The sequence below is a fragment of the Mauremys reevesii genome, unplaced genomic scaffold (genome assembly GCF_016161935.1).
Source record: "Mauremys reevesii isolate NIE-2019 unplaced genomic scaffold, ASM1616193v1 Contig47, whole genome shotgun sequence".
In the NCBI taxonomy this organism is placed as follows: Eukaryota; Metazoa; Chordata; order Testudines; family Geoemydidae; genus Mauremys; species Mauremys reevesii.
The window spans coordinates 325,629-348,336 of record NW_024100859.1 but is presented as its reverse complement, the minus strand read 5'-3'; the positions used below and the strand labels follow the sequence as shown (position 1 = coordinate 348,336).

Below are 22,708 nucleotides of genomic sequence, written 5' to 3'. Positions count from 1 at the left end.
AGGAAAAAAGGATCGGGCCCAGGCGGCCAGGCAATAGACAGAAACCTTGATAAGGAAAAAAGGATCGGGCCCAGGCAGCCAGGCAATAGACAGAAACCTTGATAAGGAAAAAAGGATCGGGCCCAGGCGGCCAGGCAATAGACAACAAGCTTGGAAAACTGGTTGGAAACCTTGAGGGAGTAGTTGATAGAAAAGGTAATTGAGCATGAACATGGGGATTTTAAATATTCAAGAGGATATTTAGAATGGTGATTTAGTTGAGACAGGTGGTTGTTGAAATACAAGCGAGTAATTTAAGGCAGAGTAAAAAGTTAACTCTGTGATTGCTAGAGGGAACAGCAGTTGAATTTTGTAAAGATGCTGAAGAGTAAAGTTTTTGGTGTTTTTGAAATGTTTGTAAATAAATTTAGGCAAGAAATTAGTTTGTAATTGTTTGGTTATGAATAATTTTGTTGTATTAGCTAAAGAATGTATATAGTGTTATGTAATTGAAATTGTATTAGGCTTAAGGGCATATAAGTGGTGATGTTTCTTTTTTTCAGTGTTTTATGGTAGAATTTATAAGTAAAAAATTTTAAGCTGTGAATAGCTTTGAATTTAGAAGTAAGCCAGGATGCAATTGTATTATTGTAAATGATTTAATTGATGAAGTAATTTCCCTGTCTTGCCTGAAATTAATAAGGGTATCTGTGTATTTTAAGTAATGATTGATTGCTCAGTAGGGGTTATATTTGTTTTTGTTTTTTAGATATTTAAGAGAATTGATGTTAGCTGTATAGTATTTAATGTACCATGCATTTATTATGGAGTTTAAATTTATGTTTTGTTTGTTTGTGGTGTGTCTTTCTGGCCAGAATTGATGTGGTGTTAAGATGTTTATGTGGTTTATGTTGTGTTTTTTTGCTGTGACCCCCCCCCCCCCTCAGTGTCAGCTTGATCACCTGACATCTGAGGGATGAATTGGTAATAGAAATTTGTCACAGGTTGGTGTACAATAGAGAATGGGGGAACCCTGCCGAATTTTTACCATTTATTTGTTTTATTTTTGTTAATTTATGTTTGTTTTGTCTGATGTTGTTGGTGTTGTATGTTATGAATTGCATGGTTATAGATGAGCCCTATAGATTAAGGAAGTACTATTTGTTTTTGTTTTTGTTTTGTTTATTGGTTATTGTTATTAATTTTTTTGCTTTGCTTTGCATGCCCTTTTTTTGTGTGTTTTGGAATAGAGGGGGAGATGCGGATGTGGGGTTGCATTTTCCCTATCCTCCTTTGGTGGAAAGTTACAGTAGTGTGGTCACAAGAACAGAGGGATGCTGTGTATTTTTGCTGTTTGCCTTTTGTATTTTTGCTATTTGTGTGGCCGCCGTTGCTGTTGTGTGGCACGCAGATTGGCAGAACCCTCCTGGCCCCTTGGGCCACTTGCGTTACCTGGAGGAGGGAAGTAATAGGTAAAAGTAGGGCACTGCGGAAGATATTGTTACGGTTTAGTTAGGCAGTTGGTGTTTTTATTTGCTTTTTAGCTTTGGTTTGTGTAGATTGTAGTATTGATATTATGAGTTGGGAATGTTTTGCTAATGCCTTCACCCTTTTTCCTCCTTTTGATTTTGAAAAGAGGGGGGAGATGTGGGAACGGAATGTGAGAAGCTGAGTTGTTTAGACTTTGAGGACGGGCTAATTAGGCTGTGAGCTGTGCCTGAGATGTTGGCCTTGGGCTGGCTCTTATCTGCAAGTGGGCAGTAAACAGGATAATAAATTAGAAAGTTGTACAGAATGACAATTACCCTATGAAGTTACAGCTGTGGCTGTGTGTATTTTATTAACCAATTAGCAATTGCTTGATTGCCTGTTATAATTGTATATAAGAGCATGCTGGAGAGAAATAAATGACTTTGGCTACCAATCACATTGATTGATGGGCTCGGTCCATGCCCGCCTGAGAGGCACCGCGACGCAACACTGTTACTTTTTGAGTCTTTGGCTAACTGTGCCTCAAATTCTTTTTTGGCCTTCCTAATTGTATTTTTACATTTTGTTTGCCAGTGTTTAAGTGCCTTTCTATTTTCCTCACTAGGATTTAACTTCCACTTTTTAAACGATGCCTTTTTGCCTCTAACCGCTTCTCTTCTTTGTTGTTTAGCCATGGTGGCACTTTTTTGGTTCTCTTACTATGTTTTTTAATTTGGGGCTGTCATAAACAGACAGTTAAGAGTTAATCCCTCTTTTACCTCTAAAGTGTTAAGAAGTTCACCTAGCCTAGCTGACACCTGACCAGAGGAACCAATGGGGGGACAAGATGTTTCAAAAGGAAGGAAGGAAATTCCCTTTGTCTCAGTCAGTTTCAGTTTTGGCCAGAGTGGAAAAGAACAAGGAATCAGCCTTTTATCAGAGTAGTGAGTATTAGAAAAGGAATGAGTAATTCCTCCTTGTTTTAAGATCCAAGGGTTTGGATTGGTGTTCACCAGGGAATTGGCAGAGGAGTCTCTCAAGGCTACCCAGGGAAGGGTTATAGTACTTGGGAGAGAAAGATTTTCGGGGGGAAGACAGAGTTTCCCAAATGACTCAAATATATGTGGGGGGTGGTAGCAAAACGAGATCTAAGCTGGTAACTCAGCTTAGGGGTTCTCATGAAGGTCCCTACATCTGTACCCTAAAGTTCAGAGTGGGAGTGAAACCTATGACAGGGGTGTACATTTAAGTTGCGCCTCTATTATGGTGTCTTTAAAAACTTTTCACGCAGCTTGCAGGGATTTCACTTTTGGTGCTGTGCCTTTTCATGTCTGTTTAACTAACCTTCTCATTTTTGTGTAGTTCCCTGTGATAAATGGAAGGGGGGGATAGCTCCCTTTTATGGACCCAGGCAGCCAGTTAGCTATAAAATCCCTTTTAGTAGCTGTTCTCTACTTGCTTTACCTGTAAAGGATTAAAAGACGTGAGTGGGGACTAGGCCAGGAGAGCCAATGGGAAGGCTAGAACTTTTAAAAATTGAAACTTTTGTCTGTCTGCGGTTGCTCTCCGGGAGCGAGGGAACAGGGCAGAACTCTGCTGTAAGAAGCTTGCGGCCAGGTATGAAAAAATCATCAGGTTCATACCTAAAAGCTACTCAATTAAAACCCCAGATATGTAAGTAGATCAGGAAATGTCTAGGAAGACACGATTAGGTTTATCCCTTTTATTTCTTTATGGCTTGTGGACTCCTCTGTGCTAACCCCGCTGCTTTTCTTTTGCTTGTAACCTTTAAGCTGGACCTTAAGAAAGATATTTTTGGTCCTTAATTCTTGTATTTGCTCTTTTAAAATCTAGCAATAGCCTGAGTTCCCCGATGTATTTTCTTTCTTTGCTTTTTAATAAAATGTACCTTTTTTAGAACAGGATTGGATTTTTGTGCCCTAAGAGGTTTGTGCATATTGTTTAATTAGCTGGTGGCAACAGCTGATTTCCTTTGTTTTCTCTTCTCAGCTGTTCCCCGGAGGGGAGTGAAAAGGCTTGAGGGTACCCCACAGGGAGGAATTCCCAAGTGCACCTTCCTGAGTTCTCAAAGGGGTTTTTGCACTTGGGTGGTGGCAGCATTTACCCATCCAAAGTCAGAGAGAAGCTGTAATCTTGGGAGTTTAATAGCAGCCTGGAGTGGCCAGTATTAATTTTTAGAATCCTTGCGGGCCCCCACCTTCTGCACTTGAAGTGCCAGACTGGGGATTCAGCCTTGACATCCTCTTTCTGAAATTAAATGCTACAGTGCTGGCCGCTGTGGTGTTCCCCTCCCCCCCCAAAGATGTTAAATTTTATTATATTATGGTCACTGTTACCAAGAAGTCCAGCTATATTGACCTCTTGGACCAGGTCCTGTGCTCCACTTAGGACTAAATCAAGAATTGCTTCTCCTCTGGGGGGTTCCAGGACCAGCTGCTCCAAGAAGCAGTCATTTAAGGTGTCAAGAAACTTTACCTCTGCATCCTGTCCCGAGGTGACATGGACCCAGTCAATATGGGGATAGTTGAAATCCCCCCATTATTATTGAGTTTTTTATTTTAATAGCCTCTCTAATCTCCCTGAGCATTTCACAGTCACTATCACCATTCTGGTCAAGTGGTCGGTAATATATCCCTACTGCTTTATTCTTATTATTCAAACATGGAATTTCTGTCCATAGAGATTCTATGGTACAGTTTGGTTTGGTTTAAGATTTTTACTTCATTTGACTCGATGCTTTCTTTCAAATATAGTGTTCTGTCCTTCCAATATATTTTGTACCCTGGTATTACTGTGTCCCATTGATTATCCTCATTTCACTCATTATCCTCATTTCTGTGATGCCTATTATATCCATATTCTCATTTAATACTAGGCACTCTAGTTCATCCATCTTATTATTTAGACTTCTAGCATTGGTATGTAATCGTGTTTTAAAAAGTCACTTTTTAGCTGTTCCTCATCAGATTCTACCCATATTTTATAATCTTCCATCCCCCCCCCTCATCACTAGGACATAGAGAATCTCTATTAATAGATTCTTTCCTAAGGGTTGTGTCATAAGCATACAGCTAAGGGTAGCCTTAAATCCCTCCGTTACCTGTAAGGGGTTAAGAAGCTCAAATAACCTGGTTGGCACCTGACCAAAAGGACCAATAAGGAAAGAAAATACTTTCAAATCTGTGGGGGGAGGTTTTCTTTGTGCTCTCTTTGTTGTTCTCTCTGGGACAGAGAGGGACCAGGGCAGGAAAAACCACTGCCTAAAACCCTACCTGAAATAAGCATCTAGAATTACAAAAACTGTAAGTAAAGGAAAAGAAATGCATTAGGTTATCTTTTCTTTTAGCTTGTGAATTTTCCCTGTGCTAAGAGGGAGTTTTATTCCTGTTTTTTGTAACTTTGACGCTAAGCCTAGAGAGGAATTCTCTGTGGTTTAAATCTTTTTATTTGCCCTGTGAAGTTACCTTCCATCCTTTTCCATCATTTTCCAGGTGTGATTCTTTTACCTTTTTTATTTAAATAAAATTCTTTTTAAGAACCTGATTGATTTTCAGTGTCCTAAAGACCCAGGGGTTTGATCTGTGCTCACTTTGTAACCTATTGGTTAGTATATTATTCTCAAGCCTACCCAGGAAAGGGGGTGAAGGGGCTTGGGGGGATATTTGGGCGGAGATAAGGCTCCAAGTGGCCCATCTCTGAAAGTTTGTTTAAATCACTTGGTGGTGGCAGCAATACCATCCAAGGACAAGGAAAGGAATTTGTGCCTTGGGGAAGTTTTTAACCTAAGCTGGTGGAATATAAGCTTAGGGGGTCTTTCTTGTGGGTCCCCATATTTGTACCCCAGAGTTCAGAGTGGGGAGGGAACCCTGACAGGATGTTTCTGTCCGAACCATGTGTCGGCTTCCCCAGCCCTTTTAGAAACTGATCTCCGACCTTTTTAATTTTAAGTGCCAACAATCTGGTTCCATTTTAGTTTAGGTGAAGCCCATCCTTCCTGTATAGGCTCCCCCTTTTCCAAAAGGTTCCCCATTTCCTAATAAATCTAAACCCCTCATCTCTACACCATCATCTCATCCATGCATTGAGTCCCTGAAGTTCTGCCTGTTCACTTGGCCCTGCATGTGCTACTGTGGAGGTCCTGGACTTCAGTGTCTTACCTAGCAGCCTAAATTTGGCTTTCAGGACCTCTCTCCTATCTTTCCCTATGTCATTGGTACCTACATGTACCAAGACCAACGGCTCCTCCCCAGCACTACTCATAACCTTATCTGGATACCTCAAGAGATCCACAACCTTCACACCAAGCAGGCAAGTCACTATGCGGTTCTCCATGTCATCGCAAACCCAGCTATCTATATTTCTAATGATCGAATCCCCATTACTATTACCTGTCTCTTCCTAATAGCTGGAATTCCCTACCCCGGAGAGGTATCCTCAGTGCGAGAGGATACCACAACATCATGTGGTAGGAGAGTCCCAACTATGGGATTGTTTCCCTCTGCTCCAGTTAGATGCTTTCCTTCCCTGAAGAAAGCGACAAAGAGTCCTGTGGCACCTTATAGACTAACAGACGTAGTGGGTATTCACCCATGAAAGCTTACACTCAATACGTCTGTTAGTCTACAAGGTGCCACAGGACTCTGTCACTTTTTACAGATCCAGACTAACACGGCTACCCCTCTGATACTTGACTTCCTTTCCTGAGGCTTTCATTCGCCTCAACAGCACAGAGGCTGTCAGACTGGAGGTGGGACAGGTCTACTGTTTACCAGAAAGTCTCATCTATGTACCTCTCTGGCTCCCTTAGCTCCTCCAGTTCAGCCACTCTGGTCTCCAAAGCCCGTACATGGTCTCTGAGGGCCAGGAGCTCCTTGCCCTGAATGCACACATACGCCACCCGCCCATAGGGCAGGTAATCAGACATGGTGCATTGGGTGTAATAAACTGGGTAGCCCCACTCTGTTGCTGGACTTCCACCTGCATTCTCTTTTTACTCCTGCACCTCGTTCCTTTATTGTTGTTTTGTTTTTATCAGTGAACGTTTATTGCCTTTTAATTTAAAAAATGTTAATGAAGGGTATCTAGTGCCCCTCCCTCCCACTCAACTCCCTCGCAAAACTCGCCTGTTAGCTGCTCCTGGTTGCTATCTCCTCGGGTCACTTAGGAGTCGACTATTTAACCCTGTTCTCCCTGAGTAGCCCCGCCCCTGGTTAAGGGTTGATGGGGGCTAAAAGGCTTGGGAATCAAAACCTCGTTAAGAAGATCTGAGCCTTGCCTAGCAGGCCACTAGGCTCAGCACACGGTCCCCAAACAAACAGACCACACTATAGACTTCAGTCAAGCAACAAGCTCATCTCAAGGACAAACACACACACTAAAGGGTTAGAAGAGACTAAGGATCATCTAGTCTAACCCCCTGCCAAGATGTAGGATTTGTTGTGTCTAAACTATCCAAAAGAAATGGCTATCCAGCCTTTTTTGAAAATCAAAGTTAGTCTATAATTCCCAGGTCCTCTTTGTTCCCCTTTTTAAGAACAGCACTGTGCTTGCCCTTCTCCAGTCCTCCGGTACCTCACTCGTCCTCCATGAGTTCTCTTCTGATTGCTAACAGTCCCAAGATTGCTTCGGCTAGTTCCTTAAGTATCCTAGGATGAATGTCATCAGGCCCTGCTGACCTCAATACATCTACCTTATTGAAATATTTCTTTAACCTCTTCTTTTCCCTGTTTTGGTTTGCGTTCCTTCCCCCTTGTTGTTAACGTTAATTGTATTGAGTATCTGGTCATCATTAACCTTTTCAGTGAAGACTGAAGTAAAATAGGCATTAAACATCTCAGTCTTCTTGATGTCATCAGTTATCAGCTCTCCTTCCCTGTTACATTGTGAACTTACACTTTCCTTCATCATCCTCTCGCTCCTAATGTATTAAAAGAACCTCTTCTTATTACCTATTATGACACTTCCTGGTGTAACTTATTTTGTACCTTAGCCTTTCTGGTTGTGTTCCTACATGCTTAGCAAACTGTCCATGTTTACATGTTTTGTAGGATTACTTTTTGATTTTCAGGTCATTAAAGTTCTTGATGAAGCCATATTGGCCTCTTGCTATTCTTCTTCCTATGTTAGTCAGAATCAAATCTAAAATGGCTGTTCCCCTTGTGACTTCATCCACCTTCTCAAACAAAAAGTTGTCCCCAATACATGCCAAGAACTTATTTGATATTTTATGTTTTGCCATAGCACTTTTCCAGCACATGTCTGGGTAGCAAAATTCTCCATTACTACCAGGTCTTGTGTTTTGAATGTTTGTTATTTGTTTTAGAAATGCCTCATCCACCTCCTTCTCCTCCTTATTTAGTGGTATACAGCAGACCCCTATCATGACATCACCCGTTTATTTCCCTTCTTATCTTCCCCCAGAGACTTTCAACTGGTCTGCATCTCACCTCCTTCTGGACCTCAGAACAAGTGTATATATTCTTGATGTATAATGCAAACCCACCTCCCTTTTTTCCCCTGCCTGTCCTTCCTCAACAAGCCATACCTCTCTATACCAATATTTGAATCATGAGATTTATCCCACCAAGTTGCGTGATGACAATTAAGTCATGGCTATTAGCCAGGATGGGTAAGGAATGGTGTCCCTAGCCTCTGTTCGTCAGAGGATGGAGATGGATGGCAGGAGAGGGATCACTTGATCATTGCCTGTTAGGTTCACTCCCTCTGGGGCACCTGGCATTGGCCACTGTTGGTAGACAGGATACTGGGCTGGATGGACCTTTGGTCTGACCCAGTACGGCCGTTCTTATGTTCATGTTGTGTTATATCACATTCATAGAATGTGAGCTCTCCAGGGCAGGGAGTCTCTATTCACTGCCTGCTTGTAGAGCGTCTAACACAAATAAGTCCTGGTCCTTCCCTGGAGTCTCTAAGCCTTACTGCACTGCAGATATTAAATACATTTCCCATGCAACATCTCATCCCAGGGCAATTTTTTTCTGGGAAGTTTGTTACCAAACAGAAAAAAATTACAATTTCTGAACATTTTACCTGAAGTTCTTGTATAAAAAAATAATCCCAACTTCTTTGGTTCATCTTTGGCCTAAATTGGCTTGGCTAAGAAACTCCAAATTTGTTTTGTTGGTCTTGTTCAGGAGAACTGCCTATTGGTTTGGAGGGGTGCGGGAGTTAGAAATAGAGAATAATAATATGATGATAATATAAGATAAGAGTAGTTTTATAATATAATAAAATCCAAACTAAACTAGGCAGGAAAGGGGTCGACGACCTAGGCACTTCTATGACCTCACACTCTTTAATGTATTTATTCTCACAACACCCCTGTAAGGTGGAGAAGTATCATTATTCCAGTTTTAGAGATGGAGACCTGAGGCCCAGAAAGATTAAGTGACTAGCCCAAGGTCACATGTGTCTCCTGAGATCCTGAGCAGCTCCCTCCTCGACCATCTTTCCTGTCAGACTTAGTACCCATTATGCCAGAATAGAGAGCACAGGAACACTGGGGAAGAGGTTACGGAAATGTTATATTTCCCCACACCAGTGAGCAAGAACTGGGACCACCTGACCATCTTGCTTTGCTGCTTGAAGGAGGTTGCCTGTTACCTAAGACGAAATGAACAGCTTGTTTGAACATTTCTCAAGCTGCTCTTAGTGCTTCTCTCAAATTAACGTGTAGGTTTTATCTAAGCAGTTGAACTTATTGTCTAATAAGTTTCTGGAAAATGCTTTTTTCTAAGGACTCTTTAAACGTTTCATTCATTTATCACTAAACGTCTTGGTTTTAGATCTAACCAGCCACTTTCCAGTCTCACAACTGATGACATTGTAAAGAGGCAAAGAGTGAGCCAGGTGTTATGTTGAAAGGGTCCCGCAGGGTAGGTAAGTTGGCAAGAAGTCCATAAACTACAACGAACAAATACAAGTGTGTTTGGTGCAGCTCTAAGCGTACCTGGTATGAGAGTGTCGCTGCGGCAGTCGTACAGCATCCCCAGCCGGAGAGGGCGGCCCATGGCTGGCATCTCAATTGTTGAAGCTCCAGGGTAAGCCATGGCGAGAGGCCAATCCAGCCCTAAAAAACACCAGCAGCACAGTTACACAGACAATGTGACCTCCTCCGATTCATAATCGCCCTATTTGGCTTTTGTCCCCTGTGAGTTTCTGCTGGATACTGTTACGTGTTGGGTTCTACCTTGTTGCTATGGGTCAGGTGTAACCACCACTTTGTATTCAGGGTAAATGTAAAAAAGCCATGTAATCGGTGGCTGAAACAGCAGCAGTAGCGCCCAAAACACAGGCACATGGAAAAGCTTGAGCAGAAGCTGACCCACGTGGCCCAAGACAGACAGACAGGCAGAAGCATCCCAAAAGCCAAGCAGACAGTGACAGAAGTGCTGGTAATGTGGTCCTGAGAGAAAGCGAAGAGAGAGAGATTTTGGGGCACATAGTGCTGGGTATAAATAAGACGGCATCAAAGAATATACCTGGCTCTGTGACATTCCCTAGGTGCAATCTGAACTGCTGGGCTGCTGTGTCCCCTTAGCACCACAACTAGGGTGCTTGACTCAGCAACAACCCCCCCAGGCCTCTGCTCACGCACAGCCACTAGCCTGCAAAGTCACCCCAAGCTGACTACATGAGTGCTATGCCCAGCCATTCATGAATTATATACAGGGCGACACCTGCATACCACCAGCCCCAGCCTTGCCCCCCAGAAATGTGTGTCCTGTGTCCTCAGAATTCTACTGAGCAGTATAAGCGCATGGACAGTCTGACATTCCAACGATGGGTAATGTTTGTGCACCAGCCTCTGTTAACTCAAGTAGAAGTTTCCCAAACACTTCAAACACACCCACTGGTTTAGATAAAACAACACAATAAATTTATTCATTAGAAAAAGATAGAGCTTAAGTGACTGTAAGTGATGAGGCATAAAGGTCAGAACTGGTTACAAAAGAAATAAAAAGATAAAACCACAAACTAATTCCTAAACCTTACCAAGGCTGATAGTTCTAAAAGCAAAATAGGCTGTCTGACCATTAGCTGTCATACATTTCACAGGTTGTAATACATTTCTTCCAGCCTGGACCGCTCCCCTTGATTCAGTGTCCTTAGATATTCATTGTTGCCATGAGCAGAAAGAAGAGAGGTGGAGAGGAGGAGTGCCTGGGGACATCCCCCCGCCCCTTCCTATCCTCCAACCCTTTGTGCTGGAAAAATCCTTGCTAGGTAAAGGGGTCAGGCAGTTCCAATGCATACATGAGCTGAAGCTGTCCTTCAGCTGAATTGCAAATACCTTCCCCTCTGCTGGTGAATGTCCAATTATATAGGTAATGGCTCTTTAGCACCTTGTTGGCATACAAGTGTGCCTTTGTCTCTGAGAAACTGGCTTTTTGGCATTACCCAGAAATACAATATATTTCAGTAATAACCATAAAGTAAAATCTCATAGTTTTATGTGCAGTGTTGTTACACACATTGTAACAAGACAATGATATTCAGCAGATTATGAGTTTTCAAAAGATACTGCATAAGGTATACTTTGTACAAAATATATCATAATCATATAAAAGTGGTGAACATGGGGTACAGGGTGTCACATGAGGTACAGAGTGTCACAGGCTCTATCATCAATCTCCCTTCCTAGCTAGAACATACAAGAACCCAAATCTGGCTAACCACTTGGATCAAAAGCTAATCCTGGCTGGGAAACAGAAAAGACGGTTACTCACCATTGTAACTGTTGTTCTTCAAGATGTGTTGCTCATATCCATTCCAGTTAGGTGTGTGCATGCCGCATGCACATTCGTCGGAAGATTTTTACCCTAGCAACACTCGGTGGGTTGGCTGGGCGCCCCCTGCAGTGGCGCCGCTGTAGCACCAGATATATACCCCTGCCGACCCGTCCGCTCCTCAGTTCCTTCTTGCTGGCTACTCCGACAGTGGGGAAGGAGGGCGGGTCTGGAATAGATATGAGCAACACATCTCGAAGAACAACGGTTACAACGGTGAGTAACCGTCTTCTCTTCTTCGAGTGATTGCTCATATGCATTCCAGTTAGGTGATTCCCAAGCCTTACGTAGGCGGTGGGGTCAGAGTGAGATGTTGCAGAATGCAACTGCTGAGCCAAAGGCTGCATCATCTCTGGACTGTTGGACCAATGAGGCAAAGGTGCACGACATAGCCCCTGGAAGGGTATGTGAGTCAGGAAGGTAGCAGAAGAAGCCTGAGCCCTGGTGAAATGAGCAGTAAGTTGGCTCGATGGAACATGGGCCAAGTCACAGGAGGTGCAAGAGGAAAACCTCTGGGAGGAGACAGGTAGGCCCTTCATCCGGTCTGCCAGTACAACGAACAGTTGGGGTGTACGAAAGGGCTTTGTCCGCTTGATATAAAAAGCGAGTGCCCTATGGACATCTAGGGAGGGCAAATGTACTCCCTTCGCGATGAATGTGGCTTCGGAAAGAAGACCGGAAGGAAGATAGCCCGGTTGATATGAAAGGTCGACAGCACCTTAGGAAGGAAGGCCGGACATGGTCACAACTGCACCTTGTCATTGCGAAACACAGTATACCGTGGGTCCACCGTGAGAGCCTGAAGCTCGGAGACTCGTCTGGCCGATGCAAAGGCTAAAAGGAAAAAACTGTCTTTCAGGACAGGTATCTCAGCGAGCATGTTGTCAGTGGCTCAAATGGGGCAAGCATAAGTCTGGTTAAACCAGGTTGAAGACCCAGGTTTTGGCGGGGCGGCGAACCTGGGGGTATAAATGCCCCAAGCCCTTGAGGAACCTAGAAACCACAGAGTGTGAGAATATGGAGCGGCCACTCTCCCCTGGGTGGAAGGTAGAGATGGCTGCCAAGTGTACCCTCAATGATGACCGCGCCAGGCGCTGCTGTTTGAAAGATCAGAGGTTGTCCAAGATGGAATGGATCGGAACCTCGGTGGAGAAACATTGTGCGTTTCGTAGCAGCAGGAGAAATGCTTCCAGTTGGCCAGATACGTTAACCGAGTGGACGGTTTCCTACCACCAAGGAGAATCCTGTAGAACTGAGGCAGAACAATGGAACACAGATCGGTTTAGACCCGCAGCAGGCATGCTGTGAGGTGCAGGGATTGCAGGTCTGGGTGGTGAAGCTTGCCGTGAACCTATGTTATGAGGTCTGGGCAAGAAGCAGGGGAATCGGGTTGGCTAACGAGAGGTCTAGCAACATGGTGTACCAGTGCTGCCTGGATCGTGCCGGAGCGATAATGATCAGGTGCGCTCTGCCCCTGTGGAGTTTTAGCAGGACCCTGGGAACCAGCGGGAATGGCGGACAAGCGTATGGCAGACGGCTCGTCCATGGCATCAGAAAAAGCATCCAAGATTGAGCCTGGGAAGAGGCCTTGGAATGAGCAGAACTTCACTCTCGTTCTGTTCTCGTGAGAGCGAAGAGGACTATGCGGGGAAAACCCCACTTCCGGAAACGGAATGGATAACGTCCGGAGGAATCGACCACTTGAGAGACAGGAAGGATTTGCTGAGGCGATCCGCCAGAGTGTTCCGGACCCCTGGGAGAAGGACGCTACCAGGTCCATCGATTGGGCTGTGCAGGAGTCCCGGAGCCGGATAGCTCCCTGCAAGGAGGGGAGGACCATGCTCCTTCGTGCTTGTTCATGTAGCACGTGGCCGTAGTGTTGTCTGTGAACATTGAGACACAACGGCCTTGCAGGTGCTGCTGAAACACCTGGTACACAAGGCAGACTGCTCACAGCTCCCGGACATTGATGTGCGAAAATGAGCCAAGTAAGCCCCCCAGCCGAGGGATGGGGCGTCCATCAGGAGGGACACTGAGGGGTGAGGTGGATGGAACAGCATCCCTGCACACATCAGGGAGGGCCTTGACCCCCAGTCGAGGGAGCCAAGGATGCTTGGGGGAAATCGAGGCGAGCATGACCATGCTGTCTCTGCCCGGGTGGTACACCGAGGTGAGTCACGATTGAAGTGTGCGCAGGCGAACCCTGGCATGTTTGGTTACGCACGTGCAGGCAGCCAAGTGACCCAGGAAACCTAGGCAAGTGTAAGCCAAAGTTGTCGGGAAGGTCCGTAGACCTTGTACAATGGTTACCATCGCGTGAAATCGAGGCATAGGTAAGCAGGCTGTGCGAGACTGGAGTCCAGGATGGCCCCAATCATGTCTATTCCCTGTGTGGGAATCAGAGTGGATTTCTCTATACGGATCATCAGGCCTAAACGCCGGAATAGGTCCTTGTCGACGCCCACATGAGTGGTAACTCGGGCCCTGGTGGTCTCTCGAATGAGCCAATCGTCTAGATACGGAGAATGTGTATCCGACGGTGGCGGAGAGAGGCGGTGACTACAGCCAGACACTGTGAATACACTTGGGGCTGTATAGAGGTCAACCAGGAGGACCGTAAACTGGAAAAAATGATGGTTGACCACAAACCGGAGGCACCTTCTGTGTGGAGGGTAAATGATGTGAAAATACACGCTCATCATATCGTGGGCGGCATACCAGGCTCCGGGATCCAAGGATGGGATGACAGCCCCCATGGATACCATGTGGAAGTTCAGGTATATCATGAACTTGTTGAGCTCCCGCAGGTCTAGGATAGGTCTGAGACCTCCCTTCACCTTGGGGATTAGGAATTAATGGGAGTAGAATCGTCTGCCCCCTTTGGAACCTTTAGGGTCCTGACTGACGCCTAGGACTGCTTCAGCGACGCCTGCTGACAAAGCCCTTTCTTTGTCTAGGCGCAGGGTAAGGGCGGTGAGGCTGGGCGGAAAGGTTGGCGCTGAGTTATTGACATGTGCATGCCGAGAGGGAGCACATAGTGACCTTGCTGTCCTTTGGGCCTTGCAGCCCAGGGTGAGGCGTTTTTTTTTTTTTTTTGGAGAACAGGCCTTTGCCATTGAAGGGCAAGTCCTGTATAGTGTGCAGCAGCTGCGAGGGAAGGCTTGATAACTGAAGCCATGAAATGTGTCTCGTGGCAACACCCGAGGCCAGAGTCGTGCCTGCGGAGTCAGCTACATCCACGAGACCTGGAGGGAAGCTCTTGCCACCTTTGTCCCTTTTTCCAGGAGGGCATCAAACTCCTGACGGGAGTTCTGAGCAACCGACTGCATAAATTCTCCTACCGTCGCCCATGGTAGCAGCTAAGCAGGGCTTGCTGGTTTGCTACGCGAAGTTGCAGGGCGCCTGCCGAGTACATCTTACGGCCCAGGAAGACCATTCGTCCAGCCTCCTTGGATTTAGGGGTTGGCGCCTGCTGGCCATGGCGTTCCGTCTCATTGACGGACTAGAGGACAAGGGAGCAGGGGGAAGATGTACATACATGTGCCCATCGCTCCAGGAGGATACCATGTACATGCATTTGAGTCCCGTGCCCACAGGCGGGATAGTGGCTTGAGGCTGCCAGATGGTATCCGCATTGGTCTTGATCGTCGGAATAAACGGTAAGGCCACTCTAGTGGGGGCGTCAGTCGGCAGAATGTCTACGACCGGATCCTGTATCCCCGAGACGTCCCCCACTTGGAGATTCATATTGAGAGCCACCCATCTCAGGAGGTCCTGATGGGCCCCCAAGACAATTAGAGGAGGGCCCGAGGAGTACGCTCCTGCTCCTGCCACCGCCTCATCTGGGGAGGAGGGAGCAGAAAGGCCGGGGACAAGCGGGTCTTGTGTGGGCGCACGCTCCTGGACGACCTCCTGATCCGGTGGGATGTGGGAATCCGGTGAATGAACCGGGGCTTCCTCTGTACCTGTCAGAGGGGGGCGGCTAACTGTTGACTCTGGCACCCAATGCTCTGACGGAACAGAGCGAGATGGGAGCACAGGTAGGCCTTTGGCCTGATGGCACGCCCAATATGTACAGGGTGACCACTGATGGGGGTCAGGGCCCCGGGCCTGGGGTACCTGGAAGACTCTGGTGTGCACATCCGAATGGATGGCCATGGAGGAGCTAAAAAGCCCTGGGCAGAGTTTCTCTCTCTAGCTGACGTCGCTCGACGCGGCACCGGAGATCGGTACCAGGAGGCATACCGGTACCGGGAGCAAGAACGGGACCTGCGACCGGAGTGGTGCTGGGAGGTCGACCGAGATCTCAAGGCTCGACGTCGGGAGTGGCTACGGGAGTTCAGTGCCTGGATCGGTGCCGGGAGCTGGATTGGCGCCGAGTGTACCAGGTCGGTGGGACGCCGATCGGTGCCGTGAGTACGACCGGTACCGAATGGAGAACGGTGCGGAGACCATGAGCGGTGTCGGCACTAGGCTTGGCGATGGGACAAGAACATCTGCGGGACCACGATCGTGAACATTGCCGTTCTGCGGTGCCGACGCAGGGTGGTCCGATCAAGGCGGGCTTGCCGATCGATGATATAACCCGCACCGGCGGTGTCGGGGGTTGAGGCAGCGCAGGCGCCGTCATTGCCATCAACTCCCTCGCTGTGGAAATGTCTCCGGCGTGGAGGGAATAGTGAGCTTGACCACGGCTCACATCAGGGAGCGTTCAGGCACTGGACTCGACGGCTCTTGCGTGGCTGGAGTCGACGGTGCCGATATTGTCCGTGCCGCGGCAGATATCGGTGCTGGGCAGTCCGACTTAGTATAGCGCTCGGGCTGCGGAGCAGGCGGCTCGGACGCAGCAGGAGTCTTGTGCCTCTTCATCGTTCAGGAGAGGGATCCGTGCTGAGTGGACGTCGGAGCCAGCGACGTCCAGTGCCGAGAGGCCTTGGCAGCTTAATAGCGAGCTCAACCACGGCTCGTACCGGGGAGCTTTTCAGCACCGGACTCGACGGCTCTTGCATGGCCGGAGTTGACGGTGCCGATATTGTCGGTTCCGCGGCAGATATCGGTGCCGGGCGGTCCGACTTAGTATAGCGCTTGGGCTGCGGAGCAGGCGGCTCGGACGCAGCAGGAGTCTTGTGCCTCTTCATCGTTCAGGAGAGGGATCCGTGCTGAGTGGACGTCGGAGCCAGCGACGTCCAGTGCCGATAGGCCTTGGCGGTACTGGCGATCCAGTGCCAAAGGAGCGCTTCTTGAAGACTGACCAGCGCTCGGTGCCGAGAGCGGAGGAGTAAGAGCTGCCTCCCTCAGGAGCCGCTTGAGACGAAAGCCCCGCTCCCCTTTGTTCTCGGCTTAAAGGCCTTACCAATGCGGCACTTATCTGTTAGGTGAGATTCCTCGAGGCACTTAGGAGAGGATCTCTTGTCGGCAGCAGCTTGTGGCCGGCCGAGCATTGTGAAACCCTGTGCACCTGGCATCGTACCCGGCACCGGGTGCGGGGAAGGGGATAAGCCCCGAACCCCTGTGAACTATATACGCTAGCTATACTACAAACGAATAAAAGTTAACTACAACCATATAAATCTGAACTATATACAAGAATTAACGAGAGAAACTACTAATAGCTAGGGAAGTGGAGGTCAGCTAAGCCGCGCTCCACTGTTCCAGCGACCAACACGGGTGGTAAGAAGGAACTGAGGAGCAGATGGGTCAGCAGGGGTATATATCTGGCGCTATAGCGGCGCCACACCAGGGGGTGCCCAGCCGACCCACCGAGTGTTGCTAGGGTAAAAATCTTCCGACGAACGTGCATGCGGAGTGCACACCTAACTGGAATGCATATGAGCAATCACTCAAAGAAGAAGGTTTATTCCCTATTCAGAAAATATTTGTACTTCTACTGAGGCAGCTGCACAATATCTCCCTCCTGGGAAGGTGATTTATTTATTTTTGTATTTAAAAAGCACCTTTGTAACGTGTCACAGAACAAACGTACTGAACAAAGTCTAAAAAGAGCATAACTTACATGTGTTACAAGAGCAAGAGATCCTCCAGACCATGAATTCTATGTGGGAGGGTCATATGAGGGGAATTAAAATAGTATTTAGCCAATCAGAAGATGGACTTAACAGTTACAAGATGTTTGGGAAGGAAGGTGTTTGGGGTTAATCCAGTGGGTGCAGGTTGTGAGGATTCTTTCCAGCAGAAGATGGGGCATTTCCAATCTAATGGAGACTAGGGATGAGGTTCCAGCCTGGAGACAGAAGTTGATTCCAGACTAGTAGTGGGGGAGTGAGCCCTGGTCAGGTGGAAGAGGATTGTGGCTGCAGCTAGAGGGCAGCTTATTTTAATAGCTTTGGAACATTAAATTCAGGATAAATCAAAAAAATTTGTACAAAGAAAGAATCTCTGAGCTAAAACTCAGCAAAAATGGAGCCATCCTCATTCATAAAAAGAAACCAGGTAGGGGAAAACTGAACAAACATTTAACTGAAGACACAGCAAAGCCAATGGGCTGGAGTAAACAATATTCTTAACGCAGAGGAGGAGACAGACACACAACTCACTTCTCTAATCAGGACACAAAGTCCTAATGAACCTGGCTCAGTCCAAACCCCCAAGGGCATGAGAATGTTCAGCAGACACAGAAATAGCAGCAAGTGAAATGGATTTTTAATCATACTGCTGGCCACAGAAATCCAGGCCCTTCCACACCCAGAAGCTTCCAGCCATCGGACACTAAATACACACGCTCCGGCTCAGTTAAATAATATAGTTTTGACAGTGGAGAGAAAAGGCAATTTAGCAGCACCCAGCACTTATCCCACCGATTTCTGTTCACAATTCAGACCCCAGCAGCTGGCTCCCACCCCTGAGACCCCTATAAAACAGGCCAGTCCCAGGCTGACAGACTCAGACACATTCCTGGAGGCCAGAAAAGGATGAAACAAAGAATTCTGACGTTTGTACAAACCAATATAATTCAGTTCTGATAAGATATTTGCCGCGGTCCTACCTGGTGGACAGATTCCCTGGCTCTGACAGGCAGGAGAGTTCAGAAAACTTCAGTGCTTTCTCCAAGGGCTTCACACAGAATCTCCTCAGAGAAGGAAATGAGCAAACCTGAAAGTGAAACCATCACCCTGAATTGCTGAGTTTCTCAGAATACACTCAGCCATAAACCCATCCCACTGAGAGCAGAAATATAGAAGCTCCTGAGATAAAAATTCTGTTTGAAGAGGCCCAAATCACAAGATCACCAATAAGCTAGAAGGGTCACACTCCCGAGCCCCGATCAGGAAAAGGAGAGTCACTGCAGTGTTGGGGGATATCAACAGATTACAAAGTCTGATAAAACGGTGATAATGGGAGACTTCAGTTGCCAGCACATTGACTGACACTAGAGTGCAGAGAGACAAGATGGGAGAGGTGATGTATTTTACTGGACCAACTTCTGTTGGTGAGAGAGACGAGCTTTTGAACTACAAAGAGATCATCTTCAGGTCAGGGGTGAATATTCAAGTGTCTGTCTGCTGTGACCATTTGTTTGACCGTGTGCTTGTTTATTCGAATAGTGTGAATTGAGAGTGCTTTGTTCCAGGTGGGGCTTGAGTGGTTGATTGCAGGGAAGGCTTTGAGCCCAGCCACCAGCTGAGTCTTATAAAAAGGCAGCCAGGTGCAACCCGAGTACAGACAAACAGAGGGAGTTTGACAGCTTAGAAAAATCAGCTTTTAAATAATAAGGGAGTCTCAACTTTAACTACAGTGCAGCTACTGCCCCACTAAAATCTAGGTTCATCTGCTGCCCCTTTACCAGGTGTCACAGGGTCCCGACACCCCAAGGGCAGAACAGGGGGTCTGAACCCCAAAGAATAAGCAATGGAATCAAAGGATTGTGCATAGTGCTATTGTGTCTAGTAACATTGAGTGAGGTCTTTTCTGAAAGCTTGTGATGTTCTGAATTTACTGATCCCAGTGAGAGATGGATCCAGACTGTGGTTAGGGATTTGTGTATCGTGTTTGCAGAGAGCTGGTTCCTAAAGCTTCCCCTCCCCCTCCCAGCAGGGCGGTGGCCGGCCGGGCAGGGAGGAGCTGCCTCCCCAGCCAGACAAGACTGACCCAGCCCCTCGCATTGTACAACCCCGGGAGAGACAAAGGATGGGTCTCTAGTGTGCGAACGGTGTGGGGTGTGTCCCAAAGTGACTGAGAACTGGGGGCTGGTTTCAGGCCTTTGGGGTGAGGAACCAGAGGGGAAAAGGCCCCAGGTCTGGGGGTGAAGAACTCGGGGTAGGCGGGTTTGGGGACGCTTGGGACTGGAAGGGCTGGTGGGGTCACCCTGCAGGGGTAACGAGGCTGCTGGAAGCCAGGGTCAGACCTTTATGCCTGTAGCTGGCTACTGGTGCCAGGGCTCTGAGCCAGAGCCGCACGGTCACAGGGCAGGTGGTGACAGACCCCCTGACTGCTCTGGGGATCCCTAGAACGTGTCACCGCGGTATCAGAGTGCTTCACATCCAGGCTCCTGCTGGGTCTTGTCACTGTTCCCTGTATAACACCAGTACAAATTAACCCTCTTTGCCACCCTGTCAGCTACAGACTGTGGCCAGATTCATCCCACCCCTGGCACTGTGGCTGGTGCAGGGGGGTGGCTCGTCCCCTCAGGGCTGCCGTAACTTGTGCCCTGCTTCAGTGGTTCCTCTGGGCCATTGCAGAGATGTAAGAACACCCCTGTCATGTCTCCCCCAACCCCTGGCGCACCCCAGAACACCCCTGACACCCTCTGTGCTGGGCTCTTGGAGAGGGGCTCAGAGGCTCTCTGGGGTGGGGGTTTTATCCGAGGGACTGTACATTATAAGGCACCTTTGCACCTGGTCCTTTGTCCATCTCCTCACTACTGTATGGAAACCTGCAGCTTCCCTGATTCACCTCCTTCCCCGTCAGTCTGTCACAAACGCTGCTGCTAAAGTCACCTCCCTCTGCTTCCTCTCCAAGCGCATCCTCTCCTCCTCCGTTCCCCTCCCTGACTGCTGGCCTCTTCCCACGTCCAATCCAGGCTCTGTGGGCCGGGCCCCACTGCCCTGCACCTTGTCACTCCAGACTGCAAAGGGGCTGGAAAGCACTGGCCAGTGGAATGAAAGTGCTTCACACCCCAGTGTGCACTGGTGTCATTCACTTCACAAAGTGCCGGGCGACAGGACATCAGAGCCACTGAGCAGAGTCCAGCCTGTTAAACGCGTCATCTCCCTGTAACGTGCTGCCTTCGTTTCATCTCGCGCTCTCTCTCCCTGTGGCTCTGGCTCTCTGCGTTCTCTCACTGCCCAGTCCTACGTTTCACCTCTCCTCAGACAGCTCCTCTGGGTCTCACCCCCAGACCAGGTGCAAATCCTGCTGCTCCCGCCTCCACAATGTCTGCAAGATCCAACCTTTCCTCTGCAGCCTGACCGCTAAACCTCTTGTTCTCCCAGATCATCTCTGACTGCAGCCTCCCCCTCTCTGGCCTCCCCAATACCCGCACCACTGCTTTCATAGCCACTGACTCCATGTGTGCTCCGGGATTGGAGCACCCACAGCTAAAAGTAGTGGGTGCTCAGCACCGAGTGGCAGCCCCGTGGGTCAGCACCTCTCCCTTCCCTCCCAGCACCTCCTGCCCATCAGCAGCCCCAGTGATCTGCTCCTTCCCCCAGCGCCTTCTGTAATCAGCTGTTCCCCGGCATGCAGGAGATGCTGAGGAGCCGGGGAGGAGCAGGGGTGAGAAGAGGTGGAGGAGGGGGCAGAACGGGGGCAGAAAGAGGTGGGGGCTTGGGGAAGGGTTGGAGTGGGCGTGGAGCCTCGGGCCAAGCGGGGGTCGAGCCCCAGCCGGGAACTAGGACAGACAGCGCCTGTGACTGCTCCCCAATACAAATGCTGCTGCTGAAATAACCTTCCCAGCCTGCCATTCTGACCAGACGACTCCCTCTTTCTATCTCTCCACTGGCTCTTCCCTGCTTCACTGCATTGGTTCTAACTTCTTGTCCTCACCATCACAGCCCTGCATAACGCCAGCCCTGCCTGCATCCCTGACTTGGGGCTTAATTTTTTTTTTTTTAAATAAGACTAAGCTGCTTGTGGCAGGGACTCTGTGTGTGTGTGTGTGTGTGTGTGTGTGTGTGTGTGTGTGTGTGTGTGCTCCCAATGTGTCTGTGCAGCATGTAAACACTGTGAGGCCTCAATTCTGATAAAAGATAAATAATAAAAAGTTCAGATCAAGTCCCCAGGATGTGCAGGTGTCTGTTACTGAGTCACCAACTGACCCTAAGGCTGTAACCTTCCTCCTTCCCTGCCCCCTCCCTCCCTACGGTGGGTACCCGTATTTCTCACATCGTTCTAAACTGGATCTATCTGAGGTGGGGACCAAGTTCTTCTATTTGTAGCCCAAGATTTTCAGAAGTGGCTAGTGACTGCGGGTGCCTCAGTTTTCAGGTGCCCAACTGGAGACACTCAAAGGGGCCTGATTTCCAGGGGTGGGAGCTCAGCACATGGTGAGAGTCGGGCTCCCCTGAGCTGGGTCGAGCTGGGCCCCCAGCCCCACGAGTCACTTTTGACAATCTTGGCCACAGTGTGAAGTGCCCAGAACTTTGGGGCTGTAAAAACACCAATTGCTATTAACAAACAACCGATGAGAATTTTCAGGGCAGTAATTGCTATTACAAACCCCTTTCAAATGTACCCAAGTTTCAAACACACACACACACACACACAACACTGTACCTTAGGGCTGCTAATTCAGCTCAGAGACCCAACGTGTATCTTCCTGCAGAGTCTGCTGGTCCCTGCAGCCTGGACGCCGTCCACCGGAGCTGTGGGGCTTTCACAGAAAAGCTGAACTTTTATATGGTTTCATCTATTTATAATCCAGTTTCGGATTCGATCTGACACAAACTGTTTTTATTTAACGTTCTATATGGGGTCACGCCCATGGGCTTTAGGAGTTGCTTGGTCAGTGAACTCCTTTTACGGGAAAACACCTTGTTTGCCAGAGTTGGTTTCTCAGATCAGCTCTCAGAAAATGAGAACCCAGGAGACAACCTGGCAAGCGCAGCCTGTTCCTGGTTACTCCCTGCCTGGGTGTGTGGGGTGAGCTGCAGTACTAGGGGCTCTCTGGTACCCAGCTTCCCCTGTCCCTCAAGTGACCCTCTGGGAGGAACGTTGAGCTCAGGGCAGTGCCTTGTCATAGCCTGACGTACGTCTGCTGTACGTGGGGGAGAGGTGTGCTCGGGACACAGTGAAGTGACAGTATCTGAGGCTATAAAGACCCACAGCGATCTTGCATTTGAAGCTTATTCTCTTCCTTATGCACCACATTCCTGCCTCCTTTGTTCTCTTTTCCTGTGTGTGAGGCAAGCACAGTGGCTGGGCCTGTTGAGTGGGCACTTGAGATACAGGAGTAAGGCCAGGAAATTGGTGTC

At 48.2% G+C, this 22,708-nt stretch overlaps 1 protein-coding gene across 1 annotated transcript in view; it reads right to left on the bottom strand.

The window, feature by feature from the left end:
* Positions 1-18,370, bottom strand: part of LOC120394279 (verrucotoxin subunit beta-like) — a 31,582-nt gene extending 13,212 nt beyond the window's left edge. The window contains exons 1-2 of the mRNA XM_039518526.1: positions 18,283-18,370; positions 9,440-9,559 (exon numbers count right to left, since the gene is read on the bottom strand). Coding sequence (XP_039374460.1) covers positions 9,440-9,539 — 100 coding nt within the window. The 5' untranslated portion in view covers positions 9,540-9,559; positions 18,283-18,370. The remainder of the gene's footprint in view (positions 1-9,439; positions 9,560-18,282) is intronic.
* Between the last annotated feature and the right edge of the window lie 4,338 nt (positions 18,371-22,708).